This window comes from Haemaphysalis longicornis, unplaced genomic scaffold (genome assembly GCF_048455015.1).
Source record: "Haemaphysalis longicornis isolate Haplotype H1 unplaced genomic scaffold, Haemaphysalis longicornis Haplotype H1 scaffold_13, whole genome shotgun sequence".
In the NCBI taxonomy this organism is placed as follows: Eukaryota; Metazoa; Arthropoda; class Arachnida; order Ixodida; family Ixodidae; genus Haemaphysalis; species Haemaphysalis longicornis.
Genome location: NW_027526233.1, coordinates 5175696 through 5196989, shown reverse-complemented (window position 1 = coordinate 5196989; position 21294 = coordinate 5175696). Strand labels below are relative to the sequence as shown.

General features: G+C 47.6%; 1 protein-coding gene across 1 annotated transcript; it reads left to right on the top strand.

The window, feature by feature from the left end:
* The first annotated feature begins 1092 nt into the window (after positions 1-1092).
* LOC144163988 (uncharacterized) lies at positions 1093-2046 on the top strand. Its single transcript, XM_077694621.1, has one exon. It carries the CDS (start codon positions 1097-1099, stop codon positions 1988-1990), a length of 894 nt encoding a protein of 297 aa, XP_077550747.1. The 5' UTR covers positions 1093-1096; the 3' UTR covers positions 1991-2046.
* Positions 2047-21294: the final 19248 nt, after the last annotated feature.

Sequence of the window (21294 nt, the reverse complement as noted above, 5' to 3'; positions counted from 1 at the left end):
ATGTTTTAAGCGCGTTGAATTCGCCCGATGACTTTCGCGTCATATTTCCTGTTGGTCTCAATGACTTTTCAGTTAATTTCGTGAGCGCGCTACTTCTACGTTTTCAGTCAAAGTTCTGCTTCGCATGTAGTTTTCACGGTACGATTTTAGTGATCTCGCCAAAATCACATGTGGTTACTACTCAACGCCCGTTCATAGTTTGTATGGTTATCAGCCAACCTAGAAACATTGTACTAAATTGTTCCTTTTCTTAAGGGGATAAAAACATGAATAGTATAGAAAGCAACTGCGCGATGTTTTTTTTTTTTGCTTCTCTGGGCTAATGCAATTTCTTACCCCTTTCTTAGGTTTCATTCTTGGATTCCCAAATGATCCTGGCCTGAAAAAAAAGTGGATTGTGGCTATACGCCGAGATCAAGGCAAGAAATTACAAATAACCAAATACACGAAGGTCTGCTCAAATCACTTTGTTGATAGTGACTTCTTCTCAAACTACGGATCCGGTAGAAGACGCCTGAAAGAGCATGCTGTGCCAAGTGTGTTCAACTTCCCGTCACAACGTCCTAAAGTACAAAGGCCACCCCCTAAGCAACGCTGTGCAACAAATGTGCAGCAGTTGACAACCCAACGTCAAGGAGCTTTTACTGGGAATGGCAACTTTGATGGGGTGTGTGCACAAGATGTAGATCTCCCTTCCTCGGACGAACCAAGCAACGAGGACACTGAAATGAGCAGCTTGAACCGACAGTCATCTGTTTCCAGCCAAGGCTGCCCATTCTGCAATGAAGCCAAAACTGCAGCGACACAGAATCAGCAGCTGCTGAAAGCAGCCCAGGATGATCTAAAAGCCACGCAGAACGAACTGTTACGTGTTAAAATGAAACTTTGAAAAGCTGAAGGGCTAGAAGAGGAGCTGAAGGCTGCTAAGTTGAAGGTTTTGCAAATTACGGGGGAGTTAGAACTGATGAAGGAGGTGGCAGATAAGCTGCGGAAAAAAGCCGGAACACAGTTTTGCATTGAACGGTTCAAGCACAGCGATGAATATATGCGTTTTTATACTGGCCTACCATCATACATGGTGTTCCAGTTTCTTGTTATGTTCTTCAACCCTGGCTTACAACGGGAGAATGTGAGAACTTGGTCCACACGTCGTTCAGACCCACCAAAAGCAGGCAGACCAAGGAGTCTCACAGTGGAAAATGAATTCTTTTTGTTTCTTGTGAGGATGCGCCTCGGACTGTTCGAAAAAGACTTGGCAGACAGATTTTGCGTCTCGATTGCCACCGTTTCAAGCATATGCATAACTTGGACAAGCTTCGCTTTTATCAAGTTGTCACATCTGAATTTATGGTTTTCTAAAGCAAAAGTCCTTGAAGAGATGCCTCCAGCTTTCAAGCCCAAGTACTCCTCAACACGCGTTATCCTGGATGCAACTGAGATAAAATGCCAGGCAGCGAGCTCACTCGCACTTCAGTCGGCAACATATTCGCACTACAAGTCTGCGAATACATTTAAGGGTTTGGTCGGCATTTCACCCGATGGCACCGTGACTTTTGTGTCAAACCTTTTTCCAGGCTCCATCTCCGACAAGGAATGCGTGCGTCAAAGTGGTTTTTTGAAGCGTTCTTTTGAGGAGGGTGACGTCGTAATGGCTGACAAGGGCTTCAAAATCCAGGACCTACTAGATGACATCAAGGTTCAGCTGAACACGCCACCCTTTCTTACCAGAGAGCAATTCTCGGAGGAGGAGGTGGAAGAGACCGAGGAAATCGCGTCCCTGCGCATACACGTGGAGCGACGCATACAGCGAATCAAGAACTTCCACATCTTCGACAGACCTATACCGCTTTCCCTGGGTCCTGTCATCAACGACATGTGGGTGGTGTGTGTATTGCTGACAAACTTTCAGTCTCCCATTATACGTGCACCAGGTGACCACACACCTAATGACACTACCCCAAATGACTCAACACCAAGTGTGAGTGAATGAAAATGTGTTTATTCATGGACGATTCATCCACCGCACAGGAGCTGGAGAACAGAGGAAGAAGGTCTGAATAAACGAACTCTAAATCTTTTGAATAAAGCGAATTTGTATTTTATCTTTATGACACCTCTGTGCTTGCAGTGTGAACTTGCAGCACAAAGTGTGCTTCTCCTGACTAGCAAATTCTGCATTGCCCCTTTTATCACATTTATTTGGCTAAATAAGGCAGCAAAACAGAAAAGAAAAAGTTGTCAAGTTTAGGCCTGGCTACAGCCCAGTCCTGCTCGCAAAACCTTATGCGCTCAACAATCATGAACTGGTCCGAAAACACGGCAAAATCTCTCCAAGACAGGCCTGCCAACGCCATCTGGCCGAGCACTTGAAAGTAGTAGTCATGACTACGGTCTAGCCTGAAGATGCCTTGATGGTCTTTCACCATGTAAGAGGGCTCTTCTATTTGTGAAACTGACTTGCCCTTTTGGCTGTATGGGCACTTAACCTCAAGGAGGCCATGCATAGGTGTCTCTGACGGATCAAATATCAGCCTGTCTGGCGACGCACCCAGCCACGGATATGAAGGGTCAACCACCAACCCACATCTAAAGGCTTCAACATCGTGTCCTCTGGTCTTCATCACCGACACATATCGGTGAACTGCAGGTTGCTCGTTGCTGACGCCATACCTGTAAGAAAAAGTTGCATCAGTGGTACAAAACAATTTCAAAAAAAGGTGGAGGAGGGGGTGTTTATGCGCCAAAGCTGAGCTACCACGTTATTAATTTCGTCCGCCTGGAAATCTTTTGCGTTGACCGAAATCTCAATTAACGGGCATTCTTATTTTTTGCCTCAATCAGAAAAATGGGTGCTGTGGCAAGGATAATGCATTGTGGTACTCAGCGGCACCACTGAACCACGGCAGGGGAGAAAAAAAGAGTACGCAACTGCCACATACGTTGCAAGCATGAAACATTTGCAGGTATACATTGACACTCGTGCCATTCCTCCTCGCTTTGTGTGTGACATTTGCCTAAAATGCTAAAATGACATGACGACCCTACAGATGTTGTCTCCTAATGCTCGTGCTACATGGTGTGATCAGAGGCGAGCGCACGCTCACCTCTGCCTATATGATCAGTGTCATTCGTTCAGGCAACACGGTTTTTGGGGATTCAGCTTCAGGAAATGCTGAACACGTAGCCCATAAACCTTTCACGATACAAAATAATAAAACAAGCATACAGATACATTTCCACACGTGCATCTTGGACCAAATGTTAATTAAATTTTGCACATATGGAGCATAAATATGCATGCAGTTGGTCTTGGCCGATGCATGCGCACATCCCACTTGTAGCATTAGCCTACAAAAACTAATGCTACATGGGCAACCAAAATTTGGCGACACACAATGCTGTGTGTCGTCACATTTTGGTAGCCGTGTTGCATTAGTTTTTGTGGGCTCTGACCCAGAAACCAAGTTCACTCAGCCATGAACCAACTAGTTCACCCAGTTTCTGCCCATTGTACACGTGCACATCTCAAAAATACAAAAAAATGCATGCTACATGAATCTGTTCAACAGTTGAGAATTTTCTCTTCCTTGTAATGCTTCGAGATGAAGTTGCCAGTAGCAGTCATTGGGCACAGTGCGTGTCTTGCAGCGCATTCAAAACTGCTAATTCATATGGTGAAGTGACAATGAAATGTCACAAACGTAAAAAAACAGTCGCTTGAATGTAGGGTCATGCCATGTTCCATTTTGGTGGAAAAAGGAAGTATGTGCCACTGTCAAAAGCTACATCGCCAAATTTAACTTGACCAATACTACATAACAAGAAAAAAACGCAGGAAGTCACATAAGACTTCCTGCCTTTGCATTGTAAAAAAGAAAGGCCTTAGTACACAATTTTTTTATTAGAAAGAAGCCCAAACATTTTTGTACTTACTGGATAGGTCTCACGCGTGACAGATCTTTCTGCGACGTAAAATTTTGCAGTCCTTTATCCGCCCACGTAGGGCGTTTCAAGACAACCCCGAAGGACGACGCTGTTACACGCTGCGACCGAGCCTCCTTCCACGTTTCGCTGTTGGCTTTCTGGCGTGTATTCTGCTCCAGGGCAGCAGCATCAGCAGGCGTGATTTCCAAGCCCTGAACAGAAATTTTGGGAAGAGGTTGTTGCTTGTTTGGCCTAAAGTTTCAAGTGGAGCAGACCCGTGCTATTATGGAGATTAGTGGACCACGAAAAAAAATTGTTACACGAGATTCAGCAGCATAAAGCCTTAGCCACTGCACCACGATGACAAAAAAAGCTATTCTTATACCTATTTTTATACCTTTATCCTCAGTGCTTTTTTTTTTGTGTGTGTGATGATTTAAGTATCGATCACGTTACACCAACCTGCCCAGGCAACCACCGTTGCAAGTTCCCCGCCCAGTACTGGTTATGACGCAACTTTAGACTGCATACTTACCTCAAGGATTGCAGCTTGCTGAGGAAGACAGCTCGCTGAAGCGTGCCTCCACACCGTGCATGACTGGAACAGGGCTGGCCTTGTCGGTGTTGTCGTGGTTGGGGCTGTGCACTCTACCTCGGGACAGATCAATGTCTCGAACCCGTGAGGCACCACTGGCTTCAAATATTCTAGTGGGCTGTCCACAGGTGTAGGCCCCATTCTTGAGGAGCTCTCAATGAGGTCCCCTGTTTCTAGTTGCCTCGAGAATGGTGAAGGACAGACGGAAGAAAGCTGTGATCCGAGCGTCCTTGTACTGGTAGCCACTTCATTGAATGACTCCACAGTCACCCTTGCATCATAGAATTTACTGTAGATTGGCTCCGTTAATCCTTCTTGCCGCACACTTCTCCAATAGACAAACTCCAGTGGCATGGGAGCAAGTGGGGTGCTGCGTGGCCTTCGCCATTGCTGCGGCAGCTCTGTACAGGACAGCTCGGGTGGCGGTTCAGTATATCCCTGCTGCTTTAGTAATGCCAGCAGATGTAAGACAGCCCTACTGTGACTGCAGGCACCACTCCTACCGGCGGGGCATTGGCACGTAGCTTTTGTCACGGTGCCACCAGGCCCCAGGACCACGTCCACTTCATAGGGCTTTGAAGTCTTTTTTTGGCTCCTGAAGCACTTGCATTTCACATGCACATCCCCAGGGCTGGAATGAATCCAGAACAAGTTTAATGCACTCATTCAGTACATGTGCACTAGTGAAAAACACTGCCATTTTTTACCTGCATCAGAATATTAAACTGAGTAAATGACATGCATGACATAGATTTTATTTCTGTGAATAATAAGACAAACACCCAAATATGTTGAAACATGGACGCTTTGAAACTCTCGAAAGGGAGCAGTTGGCAAGGACAATAATAATGATAGTTTCACTAATGTGTGAGACACCAACAACCTGGCCAAAAATTCTGGGGACCTTGGGCCTACATAGGTTCTTACACGCTTTTTTTCCCTGACAGGGTGATGTGCACACATACTACCTCTGATCGACTTCAAAAATGGTTTAAAACTCGGTGTTTGCAGGGGGAGGTGGGGGGGGGGGTTGTACCATGCACTACGACCTGTAATAACACCGTCAGGCGGGCTAGTTGGTACTCAGAATTCATGCTGAATTTTTGCGCAGCGTAAGACTAGGACAGATAGAACAAGGGACACGAAGACCAGCGCAGTCTTCGTGTCTTCGTGTCTTCGAAGACTGCGCTGGTCTTCGTGTCCCTTGTTCTATCTGTCCTAGTCTTACGCTGCGCAAAAATTCAGCATGAATCCTACGACCTAATATGTATGCGCAATAGGAAAACTCACGAGCATTTATAGCGGTTTCAACGTAAGCCACCTCTCACAACCACCGATCTACTTTTCCTGCCTATGCCAGCGCATGTTTTTGTAAGCTTCACTAGGCCGCGAAGGGTACACAGGTTATGCAGCGTCTGATCGGAACATGCGTTGTTTCTTCAGACAACATATTGTTTTTAACGTTACTGAAGATTGGCCGCCGTAGAGCCTAGAACTATGTACCGATTATTTTGTTTGTTTTGCTTCTGCGCCACGCTGCGTGCGCCTATCGCCGACACCTAGAATCATATGTTCGACGAGTTCCCCATGTGACTGTTCGTTTTTGAAAAGGATTGCCCTTTTAAATAAATGCCTACATACTAAACGACATGCCATTCGATCGATTTGCGCCCAAGTTTCCACGTGTACTATGTTACAGATCCCTCGCCGCATGCTTTGTTGCCATGCAGTTATTGTAGGGCGAGGGTTCGCTCGAGCGCTGAAGGGAGATCGAGCGGCCGTGGCTGAAGCCTTTCGTCAGCTTTGCCGCTGAGTACATTACGGAGCTGACATAACGGCGACGTGAACGACCTACACGCACCCATAGTGAATGTGGATGTTAGAGTGGTGAAAAATTGTGCTAGGTAGTGTCATCAGCTGTGGTTTTCAAAGCGATGCTCGAATATCTGCCGCGATCTACGCGGACCGTTACCGGAGGTCGGTCCCGGCACCGCCGGCCCGTTCACGCGCAGTGCGGCGAGCGGCCGAAGGATATGATGCCTGCGCACAAGCATCGGCCGAGGCCGTGGCCTAAAGTTCCCAACATTCGATTACGTGCATCCGAAGCCGGCGGCAAGCGGTTCGAGAAGACCCTTTCGTCGCGGGCGTGCGTGTTGCGTTTGGGTTCCCCTATCACTTAGGGGGGGCCCCACCGATTACCCCAAATCATTAACGACGTGTTTCGCCTCGTACACAGCCTCGCCTTCTGTGAGCAATCGTGAGTTTCGAAATTGATGCTAGAGGGAGGCAGGCTCACTCTAAACAGACAAGAGCCCACGTTGCAATTATACATTCCCGCGCCGAAGTACTAATGAAAACTAAATATAGCCATGTCCAAACCCGCTCGAAGGCGTTGAAAACTCGCGTTCATACCATTCATACATTGTGGACAAGTTGTCGCGAAAAGTAAACATATCATCCGTCGTGCAGAGTACAGGCTACGGCAGTTAATCAAATCTGGGAATAATTATGAAAAACATTGTAGGGTAAATATGCACTGCTTAAGCCAAACTGCGCATCATAGCAACACTTTTAAGCATGAGCGGCGAAGCAATCTAATCACCGTTCTCACGTAGCCATTCATTTACCAGGCAAGGCGAGCAGTATACGCGCGGTCAGATCACAAGTGAGCGACGCGCTTCCGTCACTGTTACAAGGTGTTTCCTTGCACACAAGTCTCGTACATGTCATGTCATTATTTCATAATGAATTTACAGCGTACTTTTCTCGGCATCAGTTGCATCGTCCTTGGCGTTAGCTGGCTGCTAACGAGCTGTGGGGCGCGGCGGCGTCGCCGAGAAAAAGCGAGTCGCTGATGGCTCGCCCAGAATTATTCGGGTTGCAGACAACTTTTTTGGGTAATTTGCACATCAAATCCACGGGGAGGGGGGTGGGGACGGTGACCACAGACACACACACACACAAACACGCGGCCGCATACACACAGGAAATGGGTTGTAGGCTTGTAGCAGACGACAACCCGACCCGGCGTCCAACAAGTGACGTCATTCGTAGGTGGCGCCACGGTATGCCCTCGAGGCCAATAGCTGGGGGTGCACGCCTCCCCTCCTCCCTACCACTATTTTTCACTACAAAACTGCGCACGCATAAACCGGGAACCGGTCATGTACGCGTACTTAGAGGTGACATATGCCGCGACGGCTGGTTTCGTTAGCTTTAGGGGCAGCCCTTTGGCACCCGCTACCTGGGCTTCGCGGGAGCGGCGTCTGTTTATGTCTGCGTAACCGAGTGAGTGAGCGCAGCAGCGACGAAAGAAAGAAAACGGAGTACTGAAACGAACTTTCAAAGCTCAGATAACTATGTGAAAATGTTCCTTTGTATATGGAGATACCCCTCGGAAGTTTTTACGGGAACCGTTCAGTAGAAGATATCTTAATTCAACCAATTCAACCGCGCCATCGAGTAAGCTCATGACGTCATCTGCACTTTCCACTCAAACGGCCGACGTCAGGGCTCCTGTGTGACGTATCGAGGCGGCCGCGGTGCTGTTGGCGCACGCTTTTCTGCCTTGTGCATTACGTCAGTTTTTTGGAACTGACGTCACGTGCGACTGGGGCCAGTCGGGCCGGCCTGGCGCGTGCGGTCGCGCCCAGACAAGCATCGGCTGTGGTGCGATGAGGAAGTGACGCCAAATGCGCTTTCGTGTCATGGCGGCTGCCTCGGTATTCGCTTCACGCAAACCGAAACTGACACGAATAACTGGAGCTGTAAGTAATTATGCTGCGTTCGACAATCTAATGTACCATTTTATGACTAGTGGGCTCGTACGTACCTACAGTCGCAAAAAAAACGTAACACAAAACTTTCGTGTCAGTGCTCCTTTAAAATTGGCATGCTGCGCTTTCACCGGGTGGACCACGAAACAACCCGAGCCCGTTTTGCCTGTCTCAAAATCCGACTCTCGAAACAAACTGCCTATTTCCTTTCGTGTTCAAAATCCCTCCTCTCATATGCACATGTTAGCAATTGCCCCCTCTCGTGTCCCCTCGACCTCCTCCCTCTCCTCAGCGAAAACGAGGGATGGGTCGGCTTTTGTTGCCGCTAATACGAACAAAGGGGCAGTGGCTGCCGTGGAGCGCACAGCGTACAATGCGTGATCGGGGACGTACAATGAGCGCTCCACAGCTATAACTGATGGGGATCCCCTCAGGCCTTATCAATCAGCCCGTATTTAGGCCGCGCCGTCAACGTGTAAGTTCCATGATTGTAGGGTTTCACGCGCCGACGCAACGCAGGCGATGAGGCGCGCCGTAGTGAAGGGCTCCGGATTAATTTTGACCTCATGGGGATTTTTAACATGGGCCGAAATCTCATACACACGGGCGTTTTGGTTTTCGCCTCCGTCAGAAAAGCGGCTGCCGTGGCCTCTATGCTATTATAGAAAACCTAACTTTACCGGGCCTAACACTGACGACCCGGCTGGACCGAAGCATTTAAACTTCGCCACGAAGGATAGACACTTTATTCTTCTAATGCAGTTCGTTTTTATTTATTTGCAGCGGGGAGGCACGGCCGTCTTTTCCTTCCAGGCGGACCGAGTCGCACAATGCCAGGCGAAGCTCCCCTGCTGGTTCCCACTAAAAGGGTCGCTCCCCTCTCCAGCTCGAGGAGAGGGCTTTCGCGGCAAGGGGAGGCGCAACACGTGGGAAGAAAGACAGGGATTATGGAGAGTGGAATTTTGAAACACGGGGGAAGCGGGGCGGGAAAACTTTGACGGGGGAAATGCGACATGAAGAAACATGCTACACCCCTTTCACCGTGTTCTCGGCTGCATAACAGTGGGCAGGACAAGCCGGTGGGCAAGTGTCGTACCGTCTAGTGCCAAAGGATGAGCCTATAGGCGTCTGCTGTGGCTAAACGACCTCCGTGTCATCGGCGGCGCGCTTCGCCCCGTCACGAAACGACTGTGACGTGTGTGTTGACCCAGCTTCTAGGCATCAACACCGCACAAGACGACTCCACGTAACTTTCCCGCGGTGGCTCAGTGATCTGCGGCGAAGCCCCCTTGCAGAACGGAAAAGGGCAGGTCCGCACACTCCCACCGAGCAGGCCGCTTCAAGCATAGAGTTTCATACTGATATATACCAGAGGGAGATCTGGCACCACTGTCTATGGGAGCCGCGCTTCAGCGACCGCTCCGTCTTGTACCGGGCAGGCACGTTTCACTTGTCTTTGGTATGGCTCATGAACCGGCTAGAAAGTTGGCTCTGGCTGCAAAAAAGGAACAATGTAACTGTGAGGAAGTAGCCGGAACTTTGCGTCTTTGAAGAACATTTTGTGCAAGAAGACGGCCAATCCCTATGGTGGGGCTATGTGCCACGAGGAGGAAGAGGGGGTGTGCTAGAGGATTCCGGCGAAGGGGACGGTGTGTTCTGGATTGCTCGGCGGTGATCGTGAGCAAGAGGGCAGCCTGCGGACCGGACGCCGCTGTTCCAGTACCGGGTGCGCGACCGTGGTTCCCCTGCGACGGCCTAGAAGGCGACGGCCAGGGAACGACAGCACGGACCAGTGCCCCACGACCTGCTCACGTTCGAGGAAGTTCCGCCGGCGCGCCTAAGACGCTCCAGCCAATCTGCACCCTCCCGAACAGCTCATCCAACACGTAGTTGGCCAACTTGACTTCCGTTCAAACGGACTCGTGCTTCTTTTTAGTTAGCAGCCCTGTTTAGTTTTTTTTCCCCATCGCTTCTTACTCCGCGTGTTCTTGCGATTACCCAACCCTATAAAGCGTGCCATCTTCAGTTCTTCTCCATGTTCCGGTGCCCTGTCTCGTTATTCTCTCGTCCGTAACGCTGGGGATCGTTAGAAGAGCCTGTATTACATCACAGTAACGCTAAACGATTATTCAAATTTGCTATGTTATTATAAAATTGAAGCTCCAAAAAGATTTTTTCGACAGCAATTATTTCGAAGCTTTCGAATTCGAAGCAATTATTCCAAACAAGAAAAAAATGTTATCCCATTTTTTTTGTTTGTTTTGGCTTAGAGACAAAAAACGAAGCCACGTGGCTAGCTAAGCCCAGTAGCGAGGAACGTCGCCAGCTTCACAGATCGCCGGGTGGCGCTGCACTCTCCCCTCCGCGGAGGTACTCTGTTCTTTGGCGTGTAGGTAGAGTGAACTAGAATAGTTCACTCTAGTGTAGGATAGATGTTATCCATATTTCGAGCTCACTTTCCGTGTTAGGGGGCGGGATGCCTAGACTGTTGGTTCGGAATTGGTCCCAGTTGGTAAGGGTGTGTTGTTTTCATGGGGGGCGTGTATGAGCGCTACAGATAATTTGTGTTTGAGTGATGAAGTGGTCACTTCCTAGGGATTGTGGAAGTGGGTTCCATGTGGCGTTGGATATGTTTTTCGTTATGGTTAGGTCGGGAGCTGTGTCCTTTTGCACGCTATTGCCTAATCTGGTGGGCTGTTGAGGGTCGTTATGCATTGTGAGTTGGAGTTCCTGTATAACTTCCCATAGTATTCTATCCTTTCGGGTGGTGCGTGTGTATCCCCATGCTATATGTGGCGCGTTGAAGTCGCCCAGAATGAGTAGTGGCTGGGCTTTGGAATGGTGTATGGCTTTTTGGAATAGCGCTTTGAAATTAGTATAGGTGGATTTGGGTGGGCTGTAGACATTCAAGACGTGTAAGTGGGTACTAGTTGGTTTGGGGGGTAAAGAGTAATGAATACATGAGGGATGTCAGAGTTGAGCATGTGTTGTTGGGTGGCGGCATTCCTGTGTACAAGAGTGCTTAGTTGGGGGAATCGAGTATCCTGATGTGCCCTGTAATTGAGAAGTTTGGTTGGCGTGTGTTTCTTGTAGCGCTATGAGGAGGGGTGTTTCGTCGAGTGTGGTGAGGAATGCCTGGAGCTTAGAGCATTTGGTTCTGTACCCTCTGCAATTCCGTTGCCATATAATTTGCGGCTTAGAATTCTTCGCCATGTTCTATTGGAGCATCTAGTGGGGTATGAGCTGAGGGAGGTGGGACGGGCTGCAGAATGGCTGCCTGCATCCAGTTTAGCATTTCTTGGGGGAGGTCGTGCACAGTGACTTGGATGGCTTTGATTTGTTCCGCGGTCTGATTTTTTAGGGCGGTAAAAGTGGACTCTACTTCTTTGCGTAGGGACGTAATCGCGTCATGCGTTACCGGGGGCCTGTGGTGTGTTAGTTGGAGCGGATGCCCGTCTTTTGAGGGGGGAGATTGTGACGAGTCATTGAGAGCGGGGGGCTGCGGATTGTTGAGGGAGACTTGCTGTTTGAGTTTGGCGTTTTCGCGTGTGAGGCGTTCGTTTTCCTGGCGTAGTAGGGCGATTGTGTGGCGGAGCGTTTGCATTTCCCGGCGGAGTGCCGCCATCTCATCTTGCCATTGTTGTGTTGTGGATTGTGGAGAGGGTGGGGGAGAGAGCAGGCCCCGGGCACTTACCGAGCTCTGGGCAGCCTGGCTGTAGGACTTGTAGTGGATGGGCTTGAGGGGTGGATAGGCTGCAGTGCTGGGATTCCCAGGTCTGCTGGTTTGTGTCGGGGATCTGGCGGCGTGGCTGGAACCGTTTGAGGCATCCAGCCGCTCCGGTGACGTGGGCGTCGCCGCAGAGGATGCACTTGGGTTTGCAGGGATGGTCGGGTGTGGGGCCTGGAGTTCCGCAAGTGGTGCAGTGAGGTTGTGGGGAAGGTTTGGGACATACGTCACGCCTGTGGGCTGGTTTCCAGCAGGCCAAGCAGGCCTCCGACTTCCCCTTGAAAGGGTAACACCGGAGGATGACGGCACGGTAGCGGACCCAGAAGGGGATTAATGGGCCGAGAAAGAGCACTTGAACGATTCCTGTGCCACGGATTCGTTTTGCCTCAAGGACAGTGATGGTAGGATTGTACTGGACGAGACTGTCCATAATGGTGGTGTCATCATCGCTGGGGGGTACTTGAAAGAGTGCCCCTGTTACGGTTGTACTGGGCGCAGGGATATGGTTGGCCAAGGCGTAGCTGGTATTGTTCCATGGAAGGGTTTGGAGATTCAAGTACTGTTGGGCACGTGCTTCACACGGTGTGCTGATGACTATGAAGTTCGATCGTTGGCTAATTCGGACTTGGTCTTCATGAGTGTTGGTGAGGTTGGCCTGCTTGAAGATGGTGTCGGCCAAAAGGGCTGCGTTCACTTGGGTAAGGTTGAGGCCTCCTTGTGGTCGCAGCACGATTTTAACATCATCCGTTGGCAGCGGGTCTTCTGGAGGGGTGGTATTTTTCTTCTTGCGGTGTTGCTTTCGCATGGGTTTGTTGTTGGTCGGCGCTGTGCATGCTGCGGCTGCTGTGCATGCTGCGACTGCTGCGGTCGCGGTTGCCGCCCGTTGGCGAATTTCCTTCCATCCTGGTTCATTCAGGACTTGCGGATCGATGTCTTCTCCAACAACGGCGTATTCCATGCCGGAGGTCGTCTGGATTAGTGAAGCGCCAGGCACATTTTCCGGTGCTGGTGCGTGGGAGCTGGTGGGGACTGGAGAAGGGTTTGAATTTCCCTCGCTGCCGGGGGCGATGGCAGCGTTCATGGTGGTGCAGTTGTCTTGCGGTGAATACGGAGCCACCGTTGCGTAGGAGGTTACGCAACCTGGTATGATTGAACGCCAGTAGTTGTAATTAATGCCTGTGACTTTAGATTTCATCTTAAGAGCGACCTGACAGGCCATGTCAGGGGTAAGCAAAGTATGACATGTTGCCGTATACGAGCGCCGCGATGCGGGTGATGCATATCGCTTTTTTTGCGCAACGTCCCCGAGCTCAAGGCATCCTGGAATGAGGACGCCTCTCTCAAGCATTTTCTGAATTAATTAAAGTTTATTCTCTCTCTCTCTCTCTCTCTCTCTCTCTCTCCCATGCACTTCGAGTAATCACGCAAGCAAGTCTGAGTTAGGAATAAGAACGCGTTGACAGCGTTAAAAATGTACCTTACAGTCGTTGAATTTAACCAATTCATTTTTTAGGGAAATTAGTAATACCAATGCATAAATCTATAGTTTAGGTCATATTGACTTTGCTGCGAGGAAGATTGGATGCCCTGAACTTTAAGAGTACCAAAAAATGTCCATGTATTGTAGTTGGAGTCATGCAGAATATTATACCAAGCTTCAAAGTAGCTCATTTGTACACTTGTGGTATGTAAACGTTTGGCAATGAACGCCTGCACGTAACCTGCGGTACCTGCGGCTCCAGGCAGGGATGTAAAGCATAAAAGAAGTCAAAGCTCAGTTTTCAAACTTAAGTAAAAAGAAGAGTGCTTAATTTGTTGCCATGGTCACTGCAGAGGGATGTTTTGCAGTGCAATACAAGCAACCAGCTAACGTACTTTGCATTGCAAGCCACCTCTCCCCCCCATTGTTCCGCAAACTGGGCTGTGTACTCTTCACAGAGAGGCTGAAATTAATGTTTTACGAAAAAAAGGCTGCAAAAGGCACTCAAGGCAAGGTATTCCAGAAGCCCCGTATACAAAAAAACCGGAAGGCTACAACCCTTGCGACTTTTGATGAATGAAACATATTTTTCAACTTCGGAATACGTTTTCTTAAAACAGTTTTCTGCCACCTACGTCTCTTGTTTTAGTGATTTCTTCGTGACCTGTAGGTCTATTTTTGATTCCGTTTTTTTTTTGCGTTACATTCCTTGATGAACAGTTCAGGTTGTGACAATCTTGGTTTTTCAGGCTAACTTTTTGTGAATATTTTATTCACATGGTCATTGGTTTTCTATATGCCTGTTGTACATTCACCTCTAAAAAACTGAGAACTAAAACGAATTGTTTTCTAATAAAAAATCTAACTGTCAAGACCTTGTCCATTCATTTGGGAATGCAAACTACCTTGAAAACGTTTTCTGTCATGTTTTATATACCGCTCAATCTGATTACAAGGTGGACAGAAATAAAATTTTATAAATAAAATGTTTTTAAAATATTACTTCGAAATTTTTATGGTTTTATCACAAAAGCACTTCCAGTTGCTGTGCTAAATTTTATCAAATTTCATCAACGATATCAAAAGGTTGATTTCGAAAGCCGCATCCCCCTTAATTATTCGATATTCGATTCGATATTAGAAGCTAGATATTCGTATTCGATTCGTATTCGAAAAATTTGATATTCGCACACCCCTAGTTTATAGTATTATAATTTAGTATGAAACTCTGTGACCTCGAGATTGCGGTGCGGTATATGGAGGGAAAAAAAGCTTTTCTTTCCTCCATCGGTGCGGTACAAGGACCTTCTTGCGCATGCGCGGGCGCTTCACGGCGCTGTCCGACTCATTGGCTCTCGGAATCAGTGAACGCGTGCTTTTGCTTGTGGGCATTTGAATATGCTTCGAAGCTTGTGCAGGCACGTTTTTACTGTTGCGGAGACTATATGGACCGGGCAGCTGGACGGGTGGTGCCACCACTCGGCGCTCCCTTCGTTAGTGGAATGAGCCGGTGCATTGGACTACGCAGCATCTCGTTGTTTTTGCCGTGTTTGCTTCGGGGCTTTGAATGGTTTTACGGTGTTGCGAGTGGATATGTGTGGTGAAACGAAGTATGGACAGATGTGTTTGGTTCTTAAATTCAATAACGGCTACGTAAACTTGTCGGACGCTTCTAAAGTTGTGTATGGGCTACAATGACATGAGCGGTTTTTGCAGCGCTCTACGCTTGGCTCCACCTGTCTTGAGCACGAATAAAACTAATATTATTAGCATTCATTTCTTCTTAAATGCCCTAACGGCAACGTGAACCTATTTGACGCTTCTAAGTTTGGGAATGGGCTACAATAACATGAGTGCTTTTGAAGCGCTCTGCGCCTCGCTCCGCGCGATCTGAATAGGATTACACTATTAATATTACTATTCATTTCTACCGCTTCAAATTATCTTCACTTGTTTCATGGCTACGGTTTCCACGCCAGCCTTAACGCTGGGATACCTCGATACTTGTGCTTTGAAGAGAAAGGCACTTACAATCGAGATATATTCCCGTGTGGCCGCGGTAACGTCGTGGTAGTTTACACTTTCTGTAACCTTGTGTTTTCGGTTTTGGTGAGTGACACTGTTACAGCATGGGAGCCTGAGAGCCAAAGAGGAGCTCTCACGTTTTCTAGTGGTCATTTTATCATGAGCCAACCATCATCCTCTCCTTCCCATTTTACCACCTGCGTGGGATTAAAGGTTGGCATCGATTGTTAAAAAAACGTATCAGTGTTAACGTCAGCCTGTGTTTTTTAATGCTTAAGTATCCTTCACGGAGGACCTAAAAAATCGTGTAATTCTTAGTGAAGAAATCAAAAACGCGCGACCAGTCGCCTCAAATAGGGGTGCACGTCAGCCAGGGTCGTCCAGCACATACGCATTACTGACAGGCTGTAAGCAGTTAGGATTTGGAGAGGGGTGCGTGGAAGTGCAAAGTTAAACAGCAAAATCATCCAGCCCTCCGTTATACGGCGACGATGGTTCAACGCGAAGCTTTCTTCGTGCGAAATCGAATGGGAAATGGTCGAAGACAAAGACGCTCTGATCAAAAGACCAAACGGCGTGCTGGTCAAATTCAAAGCTCAACTAGTCAAAGTTTAAAGCCAGAAGGCAACCAAGGAAACCCACACGAGGAAGCTTTGCGATAAACCATCACCGTCGTTAGACGGATAAGTGCATGATTTTTCAAGCGTAGATGGCAGCTTGTAAAACCACCGCAGCCTTTAGTTGCGAAACTGAGTGCAGGTTTTCTTTACCCTCCCTTCTCTCGTCCTCAAACCACGTAGCAATTGTTTTTTGAGAAACCGTTCACCAACTAGCCAGCAATCATTGTATTTCTTGTAAATCAATGCTTTTCCACGACGAGCAATGACATTCTACTATCATGCGGTATTTATTCTGTAAGTTAACGATTCCCGATTACTGGAGTAAACGTGTTCCTGTGAAATTAAACACGTTTCTACCGTAGTTAATGAAGTTACGGAAGCGTCGTCCATCACAATTTCTGTTTCGAGGTAAATCTTAAAAGGCACCTCCCAATTCTGTCTTTCTCTGGTGCACGACGCCATTCGTCATCAACTGCCAAAGGCCAGCGCCGCAGCATTCCTGGATCGACTGCACTCACCGGCTTTGAGGGAGCATTAGCTGCAATATATTCCTCGATACTGCAAACTGCATGGAGACATGAAAAATTTGCTCGAAGGAACTTGCACCTCCAGCTTGACTACCAGCTTGGCGCACTGAGCGTCGTCTGCTATTTGTAATTACTGAGTAAGGGGCAAATCACACACATGCCATGCCTCGTAAAGGTCACCTCCACGCTCAAGATTTACCGGTCTGAAAAAAGTCCTTGTGGTTATCTACGCTTTGCAAGCCGCGCCGCAGCAGAATGACAGAAAGCCATGCACAACAACGCTGCGCTGACCGCCACCGGCATTCCACTGACGAGCGGTTCGCCACGGGCGGCGCCGTTCGCTGAAGCTACCTGCGCGCCGCCGACAACGTCATACGTGCTATTTCATCAGTTGCACTCCGCCGCGCGGGCAGCGCGTTTCCAGACACTAAACATGGTTTGCGGCGTGGTGTTGGCAAGAACGTTCGTGTTAACGGTGTTTTAAATGCAGAGCATTTCAGTAACTCACGATGTCACCCGCGTTGACGTCCGTAGTCGTAGTCCGCACCCCTCCCCCTACACTATATAAAAGAAAATACTATCCGGCGCCAGGTTTCGATCCCTCGACCCTGCGGGCGGAACGCAATGTTTAAGTGAACCCCAGTGAACACACCCTATTAAAACGTTTAAATTTGGCCTTCGGCTCTACATTGCGGGAACGGAGGCAGCTCCCAGCCAGCCGCTCATCATGCCACAATCCACGACAGGGCACGCCGTTCTTGTACGCCTCGTTTTGTGAAAGCCCGAACGTTCGGAGCTCGCCTGACTCATCTTTGTAAAAGTGATGTCAGTGAATTTTGACCACAACGTCCCGCGACGAGCCTGAAAAAATCCTACATCGTATTGTACACTATTATTGGTGGCCCTGTATACGTTTAGCCAACGCCGCCTGTATAATCATTGCCTAACCCCAAGTAGCACCAAAACATTAGAAGAACGTAATTTTTTTGTTTGATGTTAACGTTAGAGCAATGTTCTCAATGTCATTTTTTTTAATGTTTAACTAATGTTGTCAAAAACGTTACAATAATGTTTTGGCAAACATTATTTAAACGTCTACAAAACATTTTTACAACATATTATTAATGTTGGCGTTACATTTCCCTAACGTTGCAGCGAACAATCTAATAACGTTCAAAAAACGTTTAAACACAATGGAAAACGTTAGATCAATTTTCGCCAAACGCCATGCGAACAGTAAGAAAGCATTTCTACAACAAATAAATACTTTTGGAGCTACGTTTACCTAACGTTGCAGAAACACGCTAGAAAAACATTTTAAGAACAACTAAAAACGTTACAGCAACGTTTCGTCAAACATTATTGGAACTGTGAGGAAGAATTTCGACAACATATTAATTATGTTGGATTTACATTTACCTAATGTTGCAGAAAACACGCTTGAAACGACCTTCTAACTTTCAAAACCTTTTCAAAATGTGGACGAGGAACGTTACAGTGACGTTTTGCCAAACTTGTGGAATGTATATTGTTGAGCGTTGTTTCTGTTATCCCCGTATACCGGATACGATATATTTTAAATCATTTTTAAAATAACAAGGAAAAGTGAAATTTCAAATAAAATTTTATTTCATTTTGCATGGTTACATTTTTTTTTTTTTACAAATTACACTCCATTGCTGCTGCTGTGCAGAAGAGGCTATGGATAGCACACTTAGGAAGAGGCTCCATATCCAGGGGCTGGCTGCGTCTGTGTGGAAAAAGCAAGCGATTCCTACTGCAGTGCGCTGCAGCAGTAGGCTGTTTTTGCGCGAAAAAGTAGTTGCCGCCTAAGGATTTGTTCAGTTAACGAGAGCGCACACACGCACACACTAAATGAAGAGTAAACGAACAAGCAGCTACGCAGCAACTCGTGCTAATCATATGACCAGAAGAAAGCAAGCGCACAAAATTTTGGGTGACCTGACTCGCAACTTGAATCTCCAGAGTTCACTTTTGCTCGCTTGCAAAGTTTCATGTCTTCTGCATGGTTCATGTATTTTTATTAGGCAGAGATTAGGATGAAAATCATTTAAATATAAATGCACTATTAAATTTTGAGAATACCAGTTTATTGCTTACCTTGTGGGTTCCTGTAAGCCCAATATTTGCAAAGCGGAGCCAGTCACCAAAGATGTGGCCCGCTATCGATTGTGGCCTGGGTCACACCCGCAGCAGCTGGAAGCATAGGGCGCGACTATAGTTATGGGCTGCATAGCAGTTCATAAATTGAACTACTAAAACAAATCAAAATACTCTCTCAGAAATTTTATACACTCACCAAATACTACTAGGGAACGGAATCTAAGCCTCTCGGACCTTTTTCTTCTTTTCTTCTTCTTCTTTTCTTCCTGTCCAACTGTATATAGATGACAGCTACCTCAATCGAAACAGCAAATCTGAAAATTCGCTTGGTTGTAGAAGCGACGTTTGCTCCCCCAGTCCGGCAGATCTTTCACCTAAAAAAGAACACAAAGTTCTAAAAGGTATTACAGATGGGTCACACAAAAGAACACACCCATTAAACACGAACGTGTATAATAGTCCAAGTTTACTTACGTAATAAAGGGAACAAAAGTGGGAACTCATAAACGAACAACTTCGATCCTAGTCTTTCTCAGCACTGAAAAAAGTTGTTTTGCATGTTTTAATACATGCTTGGAGCAGGCTAGGGGAAGAAAGGAGGAAGAATTTGAGCATTTTACAACAACCGGGGCATTCTTTTTTTTTCACGAATGCAGGAATGTTCAGTTTTTCAGTCAAAGCCATGCACATCATTGCAGCCACTAAATTTCTAAGCGTTCACTTTAACCACGGGTTTTGTTTTTTCACGCTCGGCGTTGTTACTTCGTCATATGAAACGACCCTGTTATTCATCACTGCTGAGCATTTACAGGATTTTTCAAAAGTTGCCAAGTGCGCCTGGAACCACGGAAGTAAAAGCCTTTGATTCAAGCTGTACGAAACCACACCACCGATGGACAGTACTACTAGAACCAGCCTTTTTGCCCGAAGCATGTCGGTTTCATTTCGGCGAACGACGGCTGTGCATGCTCAATGTGGCCGCAATGAAAGAGTGTTGGTTCCAAACTTCTGATAAAGTACGTGCAGTAGACAAAATTATGTATCGAGAGTGACGTCTTTTGGGCGGAACGGCTCCCTTTAGAGGGAGTGGGTGATCGCTAGCATGACCAGGTACCTCCCACACCTCCTACCCCCCATTACCCCCTTCGGATCTTTATCGGCTTAGTTGAAAGTGGCACCTGCCCTGGTCATTCCAGCTCCTCTTGTGCTGTGCGTTATCGATTTAATTCGCTTTTCCATTTTGATTCGCTAACCTGCTAGCCATTTACACAATTGAGCAATATGTACTTACCAATTTCTATGGTTTCGGGATTGGCACTCATCGTCGATGAACTCCGCGGCTTTCCCGGTTTGAGGGTATCTTGAAAACCATAGCCTGCAATCAAAGTGACTTCGACTCTTCACCAGCTGCTATTTACTAGCCTTTTGGGGTGCATTTCTCACAACTCAAGAACGCGCTATGCTGCTTAATGCATTTCAAAAATGTAAGTCGCAAACGAACGCATCTGCTCGAACAGCGCACGTTTTCCCACCCTCTGTGACACCTTCAGCCCTCAAAGTCCCCTTCTAACAAAGTTGGCTGTATAGTCACGCAGGTTGTCTGGTTGCTTATCGCCAGCGAAGGGAGCTACGACAAACGGCTCAGGTTTGCAGCTTTTAACAATAGCCCAGAAGTTGGAGGATGGTGTGGTTGTAGTATGTCTCGGTTTGCAGTCGCCGGTAGATATACGCTTGATGGTTGGAAAGAGTGTGATGAGGAGGTGGGTATATCCTTCTTGTGTTTGTGTAATGAGAGAGAATGGAGCTGTATCCTGTCCCACATCTCCCCATCTCTGTTCCCCTACAATTGCCCACAGTGTGACATCCCACTCTCAACTTACCACCTAGTATACTCCTGTCCCCACCACCCTCACCCCATCCCATCCCCATCCCCTGAGCAGTGGGAGTCTGCGCTGACCAGCTCGGCGCCGGAGCGTCAACTCGCGCTGGTGCAACGAGCCACGGATGCAGCGCAGGCCCGCGGCCTCCTGGACGAAGGAGGCTGACCACACCCCTTTCCCTACCCCTTGAGCTCAGTAAAGAACGTTTTTCACCACCACCACCAGAAGTTGGACGAACTTTTTGCGATAAGTACACCGTGATACTGTCTACGTTAACCAGCAGAAAAGTAGGCTACCAAGGGGTGCATTCTGACCTGTTCATTTGCTTAGTGTCGACTATATTTCGAAGTAGCTTGCACCTCCCCCCCCCCTTTTTTTCACGTTAAAGAACACCGGCGTTCCCCAACATGATTATCGCATAGCCAGGCAATTAGGGGCAAACGTAATGCTTTTTATTTCAATATTTAACACAACGACCTAACGTGAGACGCACATTATTTTGTTTCGCGTGCCCATTCCGCTACCTCACTTGCCAGACTGAAGTGAAAATCATCCGAGTGTGCGCGAGGTTAGATTTCCGAATTCACTTTGCACAAGGCGCGCGAAAATTGTTTCC